At 45.5% G+C, this 19,771-nt stretch overlaps 1 protein-coding gene across 2 annotated transcripts in view; it reads right to left on the reverse strand.

Annotated features, from left to right (window-relative positions):
- LOC124012044 (oxysterol-binding protein-related protein 10-like) overlaps positions 1-19,771 on the reverse strand; it is a 165,549-nt gene that overhangs the window by 48,470 nt on the left and 97,308 nt on the right. For both annotated transcript variants that reach the window (XM_046325410.1, XM_046325409.1), the window contains one exon: positions 1,099-1,324. In XM_046325410.1, coding sequence (XP_046181366.1) covers positions 1,099-1,324 — 226 coding nt within the window. The remainder of the gene's footprint in view (positions 1-1,098; positions 1,325-19,771) is intronic.

Raw genomic sequence — 19,771 nt, forward strand, 5'->3', positions numbered from 1 at the left:
GGCCATTCCCCCCAGAAATGTCCGGGAATTTGCAGCTGCCTTGGTGGAAGAGTGGGGTAACATCTCACAGCAAGAACTGGCAAATCTGGTGCAGTCCATGCGGAGGAGATGCACTGCAGTACTTAATGCAGCTGACTGTTAATATTAATTTTTAACCCCCCCCCTCCCCCCTTTGTTCAGGGACACATTATTCAATTTCTGTTAGTCACATGTCTGTGGAACTTGTTCAGTTTGTCTCAGTTGTTGAATCCTGTTATGTTCATACAAATATATTTGTATTTAGTTTATTTTTTTGCAGAGTTTATATCCCTCATCTGCACAAAATTTAAAGCTCTCTCACAACCCCTGCTCACAGACAGACATTGGTTCTGGGATTTGCAACCATTTCCTTTCTCATTCACTTAACGCCACACTTATCCAAACACCAAAAAGCACACATCTCAATACATCCACACATACCGTGCCTTCTATCTGCTGTGTTTTTATCTCTGCCATGTTGAATGTACTTGTGTTCCAATTAGTTATATTTGAAGATAAATAGAAAAGCTATATATATATATATATATATATGTTTCATTATTTGTCTCCTCTATGAGATCTTTGTGATTTTTAGAATCGCGTGGTCTTTGTGTCTCTGAACGACTGGTTGTCAATATACAGTTTATCGATGACGAGAGCTACTCGGTTCCCTTTCAATCTATTTTCCTTGAAAATTGGATAAGAGAACTTTTTCGTGCCAGCAAGTATTTTACCCGGACTTTTAACCATTATTTTATCTTTAAAGAAAGCACATTTGGCAACGATTGGGCGTTCATACCTCTGCCCTCTTTGTCCGAAGCAGCGTACACGTTCGAGTTGGATTTTGACGATAGCAATCTGATAGAGAGTTCCTCCTTACAGCGCTTCAGATTCTAACTACAGATTCAGGAACTTCTCCTTCTTTCTCCTGGATACCTGTAAGTACCAGATTCTCTCTCATGGATCTAGTTTGTATGCCAAGTAAGGCTTCTCTCAGAACCACGTTCTCCTTTCAGGCCCTTGCAGCTGCTGTCGGGGTCAAAGGGGAGACGGGGTGGGGGATGCCTGTGGCGGACTCACCGGAGGAGGGACCGCAGGTGTGGTTGGGCTGGGAGGCCTGGGGCTGGCTGTGGGTCTGGGTCTGTTGCAGGATGTTCAGGCATTCTCCCAGGCAGCTCATGGTGGCAGCCGACGTGGCTTTGAGGAGCAGGAGGTCCTGGTCCAGGCAGGAAAGGGGTCCGAGCGTGGGGAGGGACTCGATGGACTGGACCAGGTTCTTCTGTTGACACTCTGCTTGGCTCATCACCTGAGGGAGGACAGGACAAGGTTAGAGGGTGTGGGTCAATTTCAAATCTGAATGAGGGTGTTGGAGAAAATATAAATAAACACACACACACACACACACACTTGAAGTCGGAAGTTTCCATACACCTTAGCCAAATACATTTAAACTCAGTTTTTCACAATTCCTGACATTTAATCTGAGTAAAAATTCCCTGTCTTAAATCAGTTAGGATCACCACTTTATTTTAAGAATGTGAAATGTCAGAATAATAGTAGAGAGAATTATTTATTTCCGCTTGTATTTATTTCACACCTCGACTCGTCTGTGACATTGCCTTTAACACCATACACGAGCCAAGGTGAAGTGTGTAGCTCTTGGAGTTTCCATACACTCTTGACTCTATGCTTATTCTCTGTTTTTTAAAGCAGCATCAGTCATTAGACTGGTTCTTCTGATTCAGGACGAACAGAAGCAGTAAAAACATGTTTAAAATGGCGTTTAACATCAGGAGAAAGCACGTCATCATCTAGCAGGGGGTCAGAGTGTGCCGAGGAAACATGGGATTTAAAGTGCTTGTGTCAGCAGAAAATCAGGTGGTTTTATGCATTTCCAATACCCCATGCAATATTTTGGCAGGTATAATACAATAGTCCCAGCATCACTATTCTGTATGCAGAGTAGATTGCTAGTAGAGAAATGATGACAGCTATTTCATTCAATTCCTCATACCAGAGAGGCAAGGAAATGGATCTGTACTTTCTGTAACTTTGAAACTTGGATAATGGCTGAACAACATGTATTTGCTGTAACTTTGAAACTTGGATAATGACTGAACAACATGTATTTGCTGTAACTTTGAAACTTGGATAATGACTGAACAACATGTATTTGCTGTAACTTTGAAACTTGGATAATGACTGAACAACATGTATTTGCTGTAACTTTGAAACTTGGATAATGACTGAACAACAAGTATTTGCTGTAACTTTGAAACTTGGATAATGACTGAACAACAAGTATTTGCTGTAACTTTGAAACTTGGATAATGGCTGAACAACATGTATTTGCTGTAACTTTGAAACTTGGATAATGGCTGAACAACATGTATTTGTTGTAACTTTGAAACTTGGATAATGACTGAACAACATGTATTTGCTGTCCCAAATTACCTGGACAGGGCTTTGTAATCAAAACAAAGGATCACAGAGTATTCGGAATACAATATTTTAGTGATGTTTACTTTGTTTAAAGGGAAAGTTCACCACAAAACACTCCTGGGACCATCTTAACACTTGTCTGGCCATTTGTTAGTACCCCAGACAGTTTGTATGTGTTTTGCTTGAGTTTTTAGATGTACAGTTGAAGTCGGAAGTTTACATACACCTTAGCCAAATACATTTAAACTCAGTTTCACAATTCCGGACATTTAATCCGAGGACAAATTCCTAGTCTTAGGTCAGTTAGGATCACCACTTTATTTTAAGAATGTGAAATGTCAGAATAATAGTAGAGATAATGGTTTATTTCAGTTTTTATTTCTTTCATCAAATTCCCAGTGGGTCAGAGGTTTACTCAACTAGAATTTTGATAGCATTGCCTTTAAATTGTTTAATCTGGGTAAAACGTTTTGGGTAGCCTTCCACAAGATTCCCACAATAAGTTGGGTGCATTTTGGACCATTCCTCCTAACAGAGCTGGTGTAACAGTCAGGTTTGTAGGCCTCCCTGCTCGCACACGCTTTTTCAGTTCTGCCCACAAATGTTCTATGGGATTGAAGCCAGGGCTTTGTGATGGCCACTCCGATAGCTTGACTTTGTGGTCCTTAAGCCATTTTGCCACAACTTTGGAAGTATGCTTGTTGTCATTGTCCATTTGGAAGACCCATTTGAGACCAAGCTTTAACTTCCTGACTGATGTCTTGAGATGTTGCTTCAATATATACACATACAGTTCCTTCCTCATGATGCCATCTATTTTGTGAAGTGCACCAGTCCCTCTTGCAGCAAAGCACCCCGACAACATGATGCTGCCACCCCCGTGCTTCACAGTTGGGATGATGTTCTTCGGCTTGCAAGCATCCCCATTTTTCCTCCAAGCAAAACGATGGTCATTATGGCCAAACAGTTCTATATTTGTTTCATCAGACCAGAGGACATTTCTCCAAAAAGTACGATCTTTGTCCCCATGTGCAGTTGCAAACCGTAGTCAGATTTTTTTATGGTGGTTTTGGAACAGTGGCTTCTTCCTTGCTGAGCGGCCATTTCAGGTTATGTCGATATAGGACTTTTGTACCCGTTTCCTCCAGCATCTTCACAAGGTCCTTTGCTGTTGTTCTGGGATTGATTTTCACTTTTCGCACCAAAGTACATTCATCTCTAGGAGACAGAACTAGTCTCCTTCCTGAGAGGTATGATGGTTGCGCAGTCCCACGGTGTTTATACTTGCGTACTATTGTTTGTACAGATGAACGTGGTTCTTTCAGGCAAATTGCTGGAAATTGCTGGATGAACCAGACTTGTGGAGGTCTACAATTTTTTTTCTGAGGTCTTGGCTGATTTATTTTGATTTTCCCATGATGTTAAGCAAAGAGGCAATGAGTTGAAGGTAGGCCTTGAAATACATCCACAGGTACACCTCCAACGGACTCAAATTATGCCAATTAGCTTCTCAAGCTTCTAAAGAAGCTTCTAAAGCCATGACATAATTTAGTGGAATTTTCCAAGCTGTTTAAAGGCACAGTCAACTTAGTGTCTGTAAACTTCTGATCCACTGGAATTGTGATACAGTGAATTATAAGTGAAATAATCTGTCTGTAAACAATTGTTGGAAAAATTACTTGCGTCATGCACATATATACATATGAGATGAGTATGTAAACAAAGTGGCATAGTTTAAAGTGGCTAGTGATACATGCATTACATAAAGATGCAGTAGATGATATAGAGTACAGTATATACGTATACATATGAGATAAATAATGTAGGGTATGTAAACATTATATTAAGTAGCATTGTTTAAAGTGGCTAGTGATATATTTTACATCAATTCCCATCAATTCCCATGATTAAAGTGGCTGGAGTTGAGTCAGTGTGTTGGCAGCAGCCACTCAATGTTAGTGGTGGCTGTTTAACAGTCTGATGGCCTTGAGATAGAAGCTGTTTTTCAGTCTCTCGGTCCCTGATTTGATGCACCTGTACTGACCTCGCCTTCTGGACGATAGCGGGGTGAACAGGCAGTGGCTCGGGTGGTTGTTGTCCTTGATGATCTTTATGGCCTTCCTGTGACATCGGGTGGTGTAGGTGTCCTGGAGGGCAGGTAGTTTGCCCCCGGTGATGTGTTGTGCAGACCTCACTACCCTCTGGAGAGCCTTACGGTTGTGGGCGGAGCAGTTGCCGTACCAGGCGGTGATACAGCCCGACAGGATGCTCTCGATTGTGCATCTGTAGAAGTTTGTGAGTGCTTTTGGTGACAAGCCGAATTTCTTCAGCCTCCTGAGGTTGAAGAGGCGCTGCTGCTGTCTGTGTGGGTGGACCAATTCAGTTTGTCTGTGATGTGTACGCCGAGGAACTTAAAACTTACTACCCTCTCCACTACTGTTCCATCGATGTGGATAGGGGGGTGTTCCCTCTGCTGTTTCCTGAAGTCCACAATCATCTCCTTAGTTTTGTTGTCGTTGAGTGTGAGGTTATTTTCCTGACACCACACTCCGAGGGCCCTCACCTCCTCCCTGTAGGCCGTCTCGTCGTTGTTGGTAATCAAGCCTACCACTGTTGTGTCGTCCGCAAACTTGATGATTGAGTTGGAGGCGTGTGTGGCCACGCAGTCGTGGGTGAACAGGAAAGTACAGGAGAGGGCTCAGAACGCACCCTTGTGGGGCCCCAGTGTTGAGGATTAGCGGGGTGGAGATGTTGTTACCTACCCTCACCACCTGGGGGCGGCCCGTCAGGAAGTCCAGTACCCAGTTGCACAGGGCGGGTTCGAGACCCAGGGTCTCGAGTTTGATGACGAGTTTGGAGGGTACTATGGTGTTAAATGCTGAGCTGTAGTCGATGAACAGCATTCTCACATAGGTATTCCTCTTGTTCAGATGGGTTAGGGCAGTGTGCAGTGTGGTTGAGATTGCATCGTCTGTGGACCTATTTGGGCGGTAAGCAAATTGGAGTGGGTCTAGGGGTGTCAGGTAGGGTGGAGGTGATATGGTCCTTGACTAGTCTCTCAAAGCGCTTCATGATGACGGAAGTGAGTGCTACGGGGCGGTAGTCGTTTAGCTCAGTTACTGAATAGATGATTGTGGAATTGAGGAATACATCTTCTGTATCTACTTCTCTCCCCATGTTACATATGAGTTTCTGTGGGAATGGCTACAGCTGTTCAAACTCCCTGAGAAACAGATGCACTGACCTCACTGTGACCCCGAGAATGCCAGGGCAGCAGACAACAAACTTTACCTTGGGAAATCTCTCACTCAAAAAAAGGAGGTTACGAATCAGCCTAGTGTATTTCTATTAGCATTGCTACATGCTTGGAATACAACTTCCCAGAATATGCTGGATGTTGCTAAATAACTAGCTAATGGACATTCTGTGTGGATGAAGCGGCCACCGCCTCGGTAAGTCGAAAATGTGTTAACTTCATATTTTAATAACTATTCCTTTAATATGAATCATTCCTTATGAATTGAATAAAATAAATGTGTTTTGACTAAATACTGAAGAACTCAAAAAGGTACTATGGTTTTCTCCATGCGTCATAGATTCATCCATCATTTGGGGTTGGATCCTTGTATGACTCACCTCCGGGAGGCTGAAAACGACATGAAAAGCCTGTAAGCCACAGTGCCAATTCTAGCTAGGAGCTACTCGTCACTATTACTCTTGTTTACATGTACAGTATATACATTACATTCAGAAAGTATTCACACCCCTTGACTTTTTCCACATTTTTGTTTTTTTTACAGCCTGAATTTAAAATGGATTAAATTGAGAAAGGTCTTCAGTCAATAAGTATTCAACCCCTTTGATATGGCAAAAGCCTAAATTAGTTCAGGAGTAAACATGTCAAATAATACTTTGTAAAGGTCCCTCAGTTGAGGAGTGAATTTCAAAACAGATTCAACCACGAAGTCCAGGGACGTTCTCCAATGCCTCGCAAAAGAAGGGCACCTATTAGTAGACGGATGCAACATTTAAAAAGCAGACACTGAATATCCCTTTGAGGACGGTGAAGTTCTCACTACAAAGATACAGGCATCATTCCTAATTCAGTTGCCGGATAGTACGGATACGACTCAGGGATGTCACCATGGTGATAGGAGAAAACTGAGGATGGACCAACAACATTATAGTTACTCCACAATACTAACCTAAACGACAGAGGGAAAAGAAGAAAGCCTGTACAGAATAACAAATATTCCTAAAAATGCATCCTGTTTGCAATAAGGCACTAAAGTAAAACTGCTACAAATGTGACAAAGAAAATAAACTATGTCCTAAATACAAAACAGTATGTTTGGGGCAAATCCACCACATCACTGAGTACCACTCTTCAAATGTTCAAACATGGTGGTGGCTGCATCATGTTATGGCTATGCTTGTCATTGGATTTTCATGTGCACTGTGTGCAAAGCTGTTAGAAACTTACCCAGAAAGACTCAACTGTAATCGCTGCCAAAGGTGATTCTAACATGTATTGACTCAGGGGTGTGAATACTTTCATTTTCAATAAATTTGCAAACATTTCTAAAAACCGGTTTTCACTTTGTCATTATGGGATATTATGTGTACATGGGAGAAGAAAAAAATCTTATGTAATCAATTTTGAATTGAACTCAACAAAATGTGGAATATGTCAAAGGGTATGAACACTTTCTGAAGGCACTGTATTACCACTAGTATATTACCATAAGTATCTATATTCCTGCTACCAGTCACTTTCCACCCCTGTTTACATGTACTGTACATTACCAGTCAAAGGTTTGGACACGCCTACTAATTCAAGGGTTTTTCTTGTACTATTGTCCACATTGTAGAAAAATAGTGAAGACATCAAAACTATGAAATTACACAAAATAAAGTGTTAAACACACCAAAATATATTTTATATTTGAGATTCTTCAAAGTAGCCACCCTTTGTCTTGTTCAGTTGATTAATATTCCAACACACAAACACACAGCAGCCCACTCTTCAATGGCACATCCGTTGTTTTGCTGACTGACAGATTCAGTGAGAGCCATCACAGCCAGGGGTATATTTGTGGTACTTCCATTAATGCGGAATACGTAGCTAATCAAACTACAATACAAACAGAAGAAATGGGTTGTTATTGATAGGACTACCCTCTGATGATAATTTTTATCGTCAAGAGATTTTGTACATCAAACACTACAATTAAATCAGTGACTAAATGCTTTTCCATTGGGACTGCACTGCAATGTTACATTCTCCTTCAAAAACACAAACAACTGTTACCGGACTGACCCCCAACAGGTCCGTATGTGACTGAAGTAGCTGCAGCTCAGTGGATCAGTCCACAACTCTCATCCATCCCACCATTCAGACAGAGGCCCTGTCTCCTATCATGAGGAGTCAGACCTGATTTTCACTAGGCTTAACATGGGCTTAGTGTGTAGAGCCCCACGCCATGGGCTGCACATACACACCTTTTTGTTGTTAGGTTTCAGTCCTCAGACAGCTGTGGTGTTTTACATAGAAACACCTCTGGAGAGAGAGATGGAAGGAGAGAGAGATGGAAGAAGAAAGAGATGGAAGGAGAGAGAGATGGAAGGAGAGAGATGGAAGGAAGGAGAGAGAGATGGAAGGAGAGAGATGGAAGGAAGGAAGGAAAGATGGAATGATGGAAAGAAAGAGAGAGATGGAAAGGAAGGAAGGAAGGAAAGAGAGATGAAAGGAAGGAAGGAAAGAGAGATGAAAGGAAGGAAGGAAAGAGAGATGAAAGGAAGGAAGGAAAGAGAGAGATGGAAGGAAGGAAAGAGAGAGAGAGAGATGGAAGGAGAGAGAGATGGAAGGAAGGAAGGAGAGAGAGATGGAAGGAGAGAGAGATGGAAGGAGAGAGAGATGGAAGGAAGGAAGGAAAGAGAGATGGAAGGAAGGAAAGAAAGATGGAAGGAAGGAAAGAAAGATGGAAGGAAGGAAGGAAGGAAGGAAAGAGAGAGAGAGATGGAAGGAAGGAAGGAAGGAAGGAAGGAAGGAAGGAAGGAAGGAAGGAAGGAAGGAAGGAAGGAAGGAAGGAAGGAAAGAAAGAGATGGAAGGATGGAAAGAAAGAGAGAGAGATGGAAGGAAGGAAAGAGAGAGAGATGGAAGGAAGGAAAGAGAGAGAGATGGAAGGAGAGAGAGATGGAAGGAAGGAAAGAGAGATGGAAGGAGAGAGAGATGGAAGGAGAGAGATGGAAGGGAGATGGAAGGAAGGAAAGAAAGATGGAAGGAAGGAAAGAAAGAAAGAGAGATGGAAGGAAGGAAGGAAGGAAGGAAGGAAGGAAGGAAGGAAGGAAAGAGAGAGATGGAAGGATGGAAGGAAAGAGAGAGATGGAAGGAAAGAGAGAGAGATGGAAGGAAGGAAGGAAAGAGAGAGATGGAAGGATGGAAGGAAAGAGAGAGATGGAAGGAAGGAAGGAAAGAGAGAGAGATGGAAGGAAGGAAGGAAAGAGAGAGATGGAAGGAAGGAAGGAAAGAAAGAGAGATGGAAGGAAAGAAAGAGAGATGGAAGGAAAGAGAGAGAGAGATGGAAGGAAAGAGAGAGAGAGATGGAAGGAAAGAGAGAGAGATGGAAGGAAGGAAGGAAAGAGAGAGAGATGGAAGGAAGGAAAGAGAGAGAGAGAGATGGAAGGAAGGAAGGAAGGAAGGAAAGAAGGAAGGAAGGAAAGAAAGAGAGATGGAAGGAAGGAAAGAAAGAGAGATGGAAGGAAGGAAGGAAGGAAGGAAGGAAGGAAGGAAGGAAGGAAGGAAAGAGAGAGAGAGATGGAAGGAAGGAAAGAGAGATGGAAGGAAGGAAAGAGAGATGGAAGGAAGGAAAGAAAGAGAGATGGAAGGAAGGAAGGAAGGAAGGAAGGAAGGAGAGATGGAAGGAAGGAAGGAAAGAGAGAGATGGAAGGATGGAAAGAAAGAGAGAGAGATGGAAAGAAAGACAGAGATGAAAGGAAGGAAGGAAAGAGAGAGATGAAAGGAAGGAAAGAAAGAGAGAGATGAAAGGAAGGAAGGAAAGAGAGAGAGATGAAAGGAAGGAAGGAAAGAGAGAGATGAAAGGAAGGAAAGAGAGAGAGATGAAAGGAAGGAAAGAAAGAGAGAGATGGAAGGAAGGAAAGAAAGAGAGAGATGGAAGGAAGGAAAGAAAGAGAGATGGAAGGAAGGAAAGAGAGAGAGATGGAAGGAAGGAAAGAGAGAGAGATGGAAGGAAGGAAAGAGAGAGAGATGGAAGGAAGGAAAGAGAGAGATGGAAGGAAGGAAAGAGAGAGAGATGGAAGGAAGGAAAGAGAGAGATGGAAGGAAGGAAAGAGAGAGATGGAAGGAAGGAAAGAGAGATGGAAGGAAGGAAAGAGAGATGGAAGGAAGGAAAGAGAGATCAAATCAAATCAAATTTTATTTGTCACATACACATGGTTAGCAGATGTTAATGCGAGTGTAGCGAAATGCTTGTGCTTCTAGTTCCGACAATGCAGTGATAACCAACAAGTAATCTAACTAACAATTCCAAAACTACTGTCTTATACACAGTGTAAGGGGATAAGGAACATGTACATAAGGATATATTTACATTTACATTTAAGTCATTTAGCAGACGCTCTTATCCAGAGCGACTTACAAATTGGTGCATTCACCTTATGACATCCAGTGGAACAGCCACTTTACAATAGTGCATCTAAATATTTTAAGGGGGGAGGGGGTGAGAAGGATTACTTTATCCTATCCTAAGTATTCCTTAAAGAGGTGGGGTTTCAGGTGTCTCCGGAAGGTGGTGATTGACTCCGCTGTCCTGGCGTCGTGAGGAAGTTTGTTCCACCATTGGGGAGCCAGAGCAGCGAACAGTTTTGACTGGGCTGAGCGGGAACTGTACTTCCTCAGTGGTAGGGAGACGAGCAGGCCAGAGGTGGATGAACGCAGTGCCCTTATTTGGGTGTAGGGCCTGATCAGAGCCTGGAGGTACTGAGGTGCCGTTCCCCTCACAGCTCCGTAGGCAAGCACCATGGTCTTGTAGCGGATGCGAGCTTCAACTGGAAGCCAGTGGAGAGAGCGGAGGAGCGGGGTGACATGAGAGAACTTGGGAAGGTTGAACACTAGACGGGCTGCGGCGTTCTGGATGAGTTGTAGGGGTTTAATGGCACAGGCAGGGAGCCCAGCCAACAGCGAGTTGCAGTAATCCAGACGGGAGATGACAAGTGCCTGGATTAGGACCTGCGCCGCTTCCTGTGTGAGGCAAGGTCGTACTCTGCGGATGTTGTAGAGCATGAACCTACAGGAACGGGCCACCGCCTTGATGTTAGTTGAGAACGACAGGGTGTTGTCCAGGATCACGCCAAGGTTCTTAGCACTCTGGGAGGAGGACACAATGGAGTTGTCAACCGTGATGGCGAGATCATGGAACGGGCAGTCCTTCCCCGGGAGGAAGAGCAGCTCCGTCTTGCCGAAGTTCAGCTTGAGATGGTGATCCGTCATCCACACTGATATGTCTGCTAGACATGCAGAGATGCGATTCGCCACCTGGTCATCAGAAGGGGGAAAGGAGAAGATTAATTGTGTGTCGTCTGCATAGCAATGATAGGAGAGACCATGTGAGGTTATGACAGAGCCAAGTGACTTGGTGTATAGCGAGAATAGGAGAGGGCCTAGAACAGAGCCCTGGGGGACACCAGTGGTGAGAGCGCGTGGTGAGGAGACAGATTCTCGCCACGCCACCTGGTAGGAGCGACCTGTCAGGTAGGACGCAATCCAAGCATGGGCCGCGCCAGAGATGCCCAACTCGGAGAGGGTGGAGAGGAGGATCTGATGGTTCACAGTATCGAAGGCAGCCGATAGGTCTAGAAGGATGAGAGCAGAGGAGAGAGAGTTAGCTTTAGCGGTGCGGAGCGCCTCCGTGATACAGAGAAGAGCAGTCTCAGTTGAATGACTAGTCTTGAAACCTGACTGATTTGGATCAAGAAGGTCATTCTGAGAGAGATAGCGGGAGAGCTGACCAAGGACGGCACGTTCAAGAGTTTTGGAGAGAAAAGAAAGAAGGGATACTGGTCTGTAGTTGTTAACATCGGAGGGATCGAGTGTAGGTTTTTTCAGAAGGGGTGCAACTCTCGCTCTCTTGAAGACGGAAGGGACGTAGCCAGCGGTCAGGGATAAGTTGATGAGCGAGGTGAGGTAAGGGAGAAGGTCTCCGGAAATGGTCTGGAGAAGAGAGGAGGGGATAGGGTCGAGCGGGCAGGTTGTTGGGCGGCCGGCCGTCACAAGACGCGAGATTTCATCTGGAGAGAGAGGGGAGAAAGAGGTCAGAGCACAGGGTAGGGCAGTGTGAGCAGAACCAGCAGTGTCGTTTGACTTAGCAAACGAGGATCGGATGTCGTCGACCTTCTTTTCAAAATGGTTGACGAAGTCATCTGCAGAGAGGGAGGAGGGGGGTAGGGGAGGAGGATTCAGGAGAGAGGAGAAGGTGGCAAAGAGCTTCCTAGGGTTAGAGGCAGATGCTTGAAATTTAGAGTGGTAGAAAGTGGTTTTAGCAGCAGAGACAGAGGAGGAAAATGTAGAGAGGAGGGAGCGAAAGGATGCCAGGTCCGCAGGGAGGCGAGTTTTCCTCCATTTCCGCTCGGCTGCCCGGAACCCTGTTCTGTGAGCTCGCAATGAGTCGTCAAGCCACGGAGCGGGAGGGGAGGACCGAGCCGGCCTGGAAGATAGGGGACATAGAGAGTCAAAGGATGCAGAAAGGGAGGAGAGGAGCGTTGAGGAGGCAGAATCAGGAGATAGGTTGGAGAAGGTTTGAGCAGAGGGAAGAGATGATAGGATGGAAGAGGAGAGAGTAGCGGGGGAGAGAGAGCGAAGGTTGGGACGGCGCGATACCATCCGAGTAGGGGCAGTGTGGGAAGTGTTGGATGAGAGCGAGAGGGAAAAGGATACAAGGTAGTGGTCGGAGACTTGGAGGGGAGTTGCAATGAGGTTAGTGGAAGAACAGCATCTAGTAAAGATGAGGTCGAGCGTATTGCCTGCCTTGTGAGTAGGGGGGAAGGTGAGAGGGTGAGGTCAAAAGAGGAGAGGAGTGGAAAGAAGGAGGCAGAGAGGAATGAGTCAAAGGTAGATGTGGGGAGGTTAAAGTCGCCCAGAACTGTGAGAGGTGAGCCGTCCTCAGGAAAGGAGCTTATCAATGCATCAAGCTCATTGATGAACTCTCCGAGGGGACCTGGAGGGCGATAAATGATAAGGATGTTAAGCTTGAAAGGGCTGGTAACTGTGACAGCATGAAATTCAAAGGAGGCGATAGACAGATGGGTAAGGGGAGAAAGAGAGAATGACCACTTGGGAGAGATAAGGATCCCGATGCCACCACCCCGCTGACCAGAAGCTCTCGGGGTGTGCGAGAACACGTGGGCGGACGAAGAGAGCAGTAGGAGTAGCAGTGTTATCTGTGGTGATCCATGTTTCTGTCAGTGCCAAGAAGTCGAGGGACTGGAGGGAGGCATAGGCTGAGATGAACTCTGCCTTGTTGGCCGCAGATCGGCAGTTCCAGAGGCTACCGGAGACCTGGAACTCCACGTGGGTCGTGCGCGCTGGGACCACCAGATTAGGGTGGCAGCGGCCACGCGGTGTGGAGCGTTTGTATGGTCTGTGCAGAGAGGAGAGAACAGGGATAGACAGACACATAGTTGACAGGCTACAGAAGAGGCTACGCTAATGCAAGGAGATTGGAATGACAAGTGGACTACACGTCTCGAATGTTCAGAAAGTTAAGCTTACGTAGCAAGAATCTTATTGACTAAAATGATTCAAATGATACAGTACTGCTGAAGTAGGCTAGCTGGCAGTGGCTGCGTTGTTGACTTTGTAGGCTAGCTGGCAGTGGCTGCGTTGTTGACACTACACTAATCAAGTCGTTTCGTTGAGTGTAATAGTTTCTACAGTGCTGCTATTCGGGGGCTAGCTGGCTAGCTAGCAGTGTTGATTACGTTACGTTGCGTTAAAAGAACGACAATAGCTGGCTAGCTAACCTAGAAAATCGCTCTAGACTACACAATTATCTTTGATACACAGACGGCTATGTAGCTAGCTATGTAGCTAGCTACGATCAAACAAATCAAACCGTTGTGCTGTAAAGAAATGAAATGAAAAATGTGATACTACCTGTGGAGCGAAGCGGAATGCGACCGGGTTGTTGAGTGCGGAAGTTCTATTCAGTAGACGTTGGCTAGCTGTTGGCTAGCTAGCAGAGTCTCCTACGCTAAGGACGACAAATAGCTGGCTAGCTAACCTCGGTAAATTAAGATAATCACTCTAAGACTACACGCTCTAAACTACACAATTATCTTGGATACGAAGACAGCAAAGACAACTATGTAGTTAGCTAACACTACACTAATCAAGTCGTTCAGTTGAGTGTAATAGTTTCTACAGTGCTGCTATTCGGTAGACGGTGGACGTTTGCTAGCTGGCTAGCTGCTGGGCAGATAGCAGTGTAGACTACGTTAGGACGACGAAATACGAAGTTGCAATAGAAGTGCTGACTGTTTCACTTCAGTTGTCCTCTTTCTTTTCCTTTTTCTTCTGTCCTTCTTTTGTCCTTATTTTATCTTCCTTTCTTCTGTTAACTAGATATTTTTTTGTTGTTATTCTTTGTAAGCTAGCTAGCTTCTTACAGGAGAGTTCCTAGCAACTGCTTAGCAACAAGTAAACAATTCTGCTAGCAATTCAACTAGCTAAGATAACTGTACAATTTTATGAAAAATAGTTAATTTTTCAAAAGCCCGTCTTTTTTTGGTTTGTTCCTGGTTTTCTCTTCTATTGAGTCTTGCAGTTTTCTCTTGATTTTTTCGATGTACTTCACTCTAAAAAAACATTTAAATCTCAATATATACAGGAGCTCATTTTTCAGCAGCTGCTCAATTTAGAACTCCGGAACACATCAATATATGTATATATATATATGAATGAGTGATGGTACAGAGCAGCATACAGTAGATGGTATCGAGTACAGTATATACATATGAGATGAGTGTGTAGACAAAGTAAACAAAGTGGCATAGTTAAAGTGGCTAGTGATACATGTGTTACATAAGGATGCAGTCGATGATGTAGAGTACAGTATATACATATGCATATGAGATGAATAATGTAGGGTAAGTAACATTATATAAGGTAGCATTGTTTAAAGTGGCTAGTGATATATTTACATCATTTCCCATCAATTCCCATTATTAAAATGGCTGGAGTTGGGTCAGTGTCAATGACAGTGTGTTGGCAGCAGCCACTCAATGTTAGTGGTGGCTGTTTAACAGTCTGATGGCCTTGAGATAGAAGCTGTTTTTCAGTCTCTCGGTCCCAGCTTTGATACACCTGTACTGACCTCGCCTTCTGGATGATAGCGGGGTGAACAGGCAGTGGTTCGGGTGGTTGATGTCCTTGATGATCTTTATGGCCTTCCTGTAACAACGGGTGGTGTAGGTGTCCTGGAGGGCAGGTAGTTTGCCCCGGTGATGCGTTGTGCAGTCCTCACTACCCTCTGGAGAGCCTTACGGTTGAGGCGGAGCAGTTGCCGTACCAGGCGGTGATACAGCCCGCCAGGATGCTCTCGATTGTGCATCTGTAGAAGTTTGTGAGTGCTTTTGGTGACAAGCCAAATTTCTTCAGCCTCCTGAGGTTGAATAGGCGCTGCTGCGCCTTCTTCACGACGCTGTCAGTGTGAGTGGACCAATTCAGTTTGTCTGTGATGTGTATGCCGAGGAACTTAAAACTAGCTACCCTCTCCACTACTGTTCCATCGATGTGGATAGGGGGTGTTCCCTCTGCTGTTTCCTGAAGTCCACAATCATCTCCTTAGTTTTGTTGACGTTGAGTGTGAGGTTATTTTCCTGACACCACACTCCGAGGGCCCTCACCTCCTCCCTGTAGGCCGTCTCGTCGTTGTTGGTAATCAAGCCTACCACTGTTGTGTCGTCCGCAAACTTGATGATTGAGTTGGAGGCGTGCGTGGCCACGCAGTCGTGGGTGAACAGGGAGTACAGGAGAGGGCTCAGAACGCACCCTTGTGGGGCCCCGTGTTGAGGATCAGCGGGGAGGAGATGTTGTTGCCTACCCTCACCACCTGGGGGCGGCCCGTCAGGAAGTCCAGTACCCAGTTGCACAGGGCGGGGTCGAGACCCAGGGTCTCGAGCTTGATGACGAGCTTGGAGGGTACTATGGTGTTGAATGCCGAGCTGTAGTCGATGAACAGCATTCTCACATAGGTATTCCTCTTGTCCAGGTGGGTTAGGGCAGTGTGCAGTGTGGTTGAGATTGCATCGTCTGTGGACCTATTTGGGCGGTAAGCAAATTGGAGTGGGTCTAGGGTGTCAGGTAGGGTGGAGGTGATATGGTCCTTGACTAGTCTCTCAAAGCACTTCATGATGACGGAAGTGAGTGCTACGGGGCGGTAGTCGTTTAGCTCAGTTACCTTAGCTTTCTTGGGAACAGGAACAATGGTGGCCCTCTTGAAGCATGTGGGAACAGCAGACTGGTATAGGGATTGATTGAATATGTCCGTAAACACACCGGCCAGCTGGTCTGCGCATGCTCTGAGGGCGCGGCTGGGGATGCCGTCTGGGCTTGCAGCCTTGCGAGGGTTAACACGTTTAAATGTCTTACTCACCTCGGCTGCAGTGAAGGAGAGACTGCATGTTTCCGTTGCAGGCCGTGTCAGTGGCACTGTATTGTCCTCAAAGCGGGCAAAAAAGTTATTTAGTCTGCCTGGGAGCAAGACATCCTGGTCCGTGACTGGGCTGGATTTCATCTTGTAGTCCGTGATTGACTGTAGACCCTGCCACATGCCTCTTGTGTCTGAGCCATTGAATTGAGATTCCACTTTGTCTCTGTACTGACGCTTAGCTTGTTTGATAGCCTTACGGAGGGAATAGCTGCACTGTTTGTATTCAGTCATGTTTCCAGACACCTTGCCCTGATTAAAAGCAGTGGTTCGCGCTTTCAGTTTCACGCGAATGCTGCCATCAATCCACGGTTTCTGGTTAGGGAATGTTTTTATCGTTGCTATGGGAACGACATCTTCGACGCACGTTCTAATGAACTTGCACACCGAATCAGCGTATTCGTCAATATTCCCATCTGACGCAATACGAAACATGTCCCAGTCCACGTGATGGAAGCAGTCTTGGAGTGTAGAGTCAGCTTGGTCTGACCAGCGTTGGACAGACCTCAGCGTGGGAGCCTCTTGTTTTAATTTCTGTCTGTAGGCAGGGATCAGCAAAATGGAGTCGTGGTCAGCTTTTCCGAAAGGGGGGCGGGGCAGGGCCTTATATGCGTCGCGGAAGTTAGAGTAACAATGATCCAATGTTTTACCACCCCTGGTTGCGCAATCGATATGCTGATAAAATTTAGGGAGTCTTGTTTTCAGATTGGCTTTGTTAAAATCCCCAGCTACAATGAATGCAGCCTCCGGATAAATGTTTTCCAGTTTGCAAAGAGTTAAATAAAGTTCGTTCAGAGCCATCGATGTGTCTGCTTGGGGGGGGATATATACGGCTGTGATTATAATCGAAGAGAATTCTCTTGGAAGATAATGCGGTCTACATTTGATTGTGAGGAATTCTAAATCAGGTGAACAGAAGGATTTGAGTTCCTGTATGTTTCCTTCATCACACCATGTCCCGTTAGTCATGAGGCATACGCCCCGCCACTCTTCTTACCAGATAGATGTTTGTTTCTGTCGGCGCGATGCGTGGAGAAACCCGTTGGCTGCACCGCCCTGGATAGCGTTTTCCCAGTAAGCCATGTTTCCGTAAAGCAGAGAACGTTGCAGTCTCTGATGTCCCTCTGGAATGCCACCCTTGCTCGGATTTCATCAACCTTGTTGTCGAGAGACTGGACATTGGCAAGAAGAATACTGGGAAGTGGTGCGCGATGTGCCCTTTTTCGGAGTCTGACCAGAACACCGCCGCGTTTCCCTCTTTTTCGGAGTCGTTTCCTTGGGTCGCTGCATGCGATCCATTCAGTTGTCCTGTTTGTAAGGCAGAACACAGGATCCGCGTCGCGGAAAACATATTCTTGGTCGTACTGATGGTGAGTTGACGCTGATCTTATATTCAGTAGTTCTTCTCGACTGTATGTAATGAAACCTAAGATGACCTGGGGTACTAATGTAAGAAATAACACGTAAAAAAACAAAAAACTGCATAGTTTCCTAGGAACGCGAAGCGAGGCGGCCATCTCAGTCGGCGCCGGAAGAGAGATGGAAGGAGAGAGAGATGGAAGGAAGGAAAGAAAGATGGAAGGAAGGAAAGAAAGATGGAAGGAAGGAAGGAAGGAAGGAAGGAAGGAAGGAAGGAAAGAGAGAGATGGAAAGAGAGATGGAAGGAAGGAAAGAGAGAGATGGAAGGATGGAAGGAAAGAGAGAGAGATGGAAGGAAGGAAAGAGAGAGATGGAAGGAAGGAAAGAAAGAGAGATGGAAGGAAGGAAAGAAAGAGAGATGGAAGGAAAGAGAGAGAGAGATGGAAGGAAAGAGAGAGAGATGGAAGGAAGGAAAGAGAGAGAGATGGAAGGAAGGAAAGAGAGAGAGATGGAAGGAAGGAAGGAAGGAAGGAAAGAGAGAGATGGAAGGAAGGAAGGAAGGAAGGAAGGAAGGAAGGAAAGAGAAAGAGAGAGAGAGATGGAAGGAAGGACAGAAGGAAAGAGAGAGAGAGAGAGAGAGAGAGAGAGAGAGAGATGGAAGGAAGGACGGAAGGAAGGAAAGAGAGATGGATGGAAGGAAGTAAGGAAGGAAGGAGAGATGGAAGGAAGGAAGGAAGGAAAGAGAGAGAGATGGAAGGAAGGAAAGAGAGAGATGGAAGGAAAGAGAGAGAGAGATGGAAGGAAGGAAGGAAGGAAGGAAGGAAGGAAGGAAGGAAGGAAGGAAGGAAGGAGAGAGAGAGAGATGGAAGGAAGGAAGGAGAGATGGAAGGAAGGAAGGAAAGAGAGAGAGATGGAAGGAAGGAAGGAAAGAGAGAGAGAGATGGAAGGAAGGAAGGAAAGAGAGAGAGAGATGGAAGGAAGGAAGGAAAGAGAGAGAGAGATGGAAGGAAGGAAGGAAGGAAAGAGAGACAGAGAGATGGAAGGAAGGAAGGAAGGAAAGAGAGACAGAGAGATGGAAGGAAGGAAGGAAAGAGAGAGAGAGAGATGGAAGGAAGGAAAGAGAGAGAGAGAGATGGAAGGAAGGAAAGAGAGAGAGAGAGATGGAAGGAAGGAAAGAGAGAGAGAGATGGAAGGAAGGAAAGAGAGAGAGAGATGGAAGGAAGGAAAGAGAGAGAGAGATGGAAGGAAGGAAGGAAAGAGAGAGAGAGATGGAAGGAGGGAAGGAAAGAGAGAGAGAGAGATAGAAGGAGGGAAGGAAAGAGAGAGAGAGAGATGGAAAGAGGGAAGAAGGAGGGAAGGAAAGAGAGAGAGAGAGATGGAAGGAGGGAAGGAAAGAGAGAGAGATGGAAGGAAGGAAGGAAAGAGAGAGAGATGGAAGGAAGGAAGGAAAGAGAGAGAGAGAGATGGAAGGAAGGAAGGAAAGAGAGAGAGAGAGATGGAAGGAAGGAAGGAAGGAAGGAAGGAAGGAAGGAAGGAAGGACGGACGGAAGGAAGGAAGGAAAGAGAGATGGAAGGAAGGAAGGAAATAGAGATGGAAGGAAGGAAAGAAAGATGGAAGGAAGGAAAGAAAGAAAGAGAGATGGAAGGAAGGAAGGAAGGAAGGAAAGAGAGAGAGAGATGGAAGGAAGGAAGGAAGGAAAGAGAGAGATGGAAGGATGGAAGGAAAGAGAGAGAGATGAAAGGAAGGAAAGAAAGAGAGATGGAAGGAAAGAAAGAGAGATGGAAGGAAAGAGAGAGAGATGGAAGGAAAGAGAGAGAGATGGAAGGAAAGAGAGAGAGATGGAAGGAAGGAAGGAAGGAAAGAGAGAGAGATGGAAGGAAGGAAAGATAGAGAGAGAGATGGAAGGAAGGAAAGAAAGAGAGATGGAAGGAAGAAAAGAAAGAGAGATGGAAGGAAGGAAGGAAGTAAGGAAAGAGAGAGAGAGAGATGGAAGGAAGGAAGGAAGGAAAGAGAGAGAGATGGAAGGAAGGAAAGAGAGAGATGGAAGCAAGGAAAGAAAGAGAGATGGAAGGAAAGAAAGAGAGATGGAAGGAAAGAGAGAGAGAGATGGAAGGAAAGAGAGAGAGATGGAAGGAAGGAAGGAAAGAGAGAGAGATGGAAGGAAAGAGAGAGAGAGAGATGGAAGGAAGGAAAGAGAGAGAGAGAGATGGAAGGAAGGAAGGAAGG

This window comes from Oncorhynchus gorbuscha, linkage group LG24, assembly GCF_021184085.1.
Source record: "Oncorhynchus gorbuscha isolate QuinsamMale2020 ecotype Even-year linkage group LG24, OgorEven_v1.0, whole genome shotgun sequence".
Lineage (NCBI taxonomy): Eukaryota > Metazoa > Chordata > Actinopteri > Salmoniformes > Salmonidae > Oncorhynchus > Oncorhynchus gorbuscha.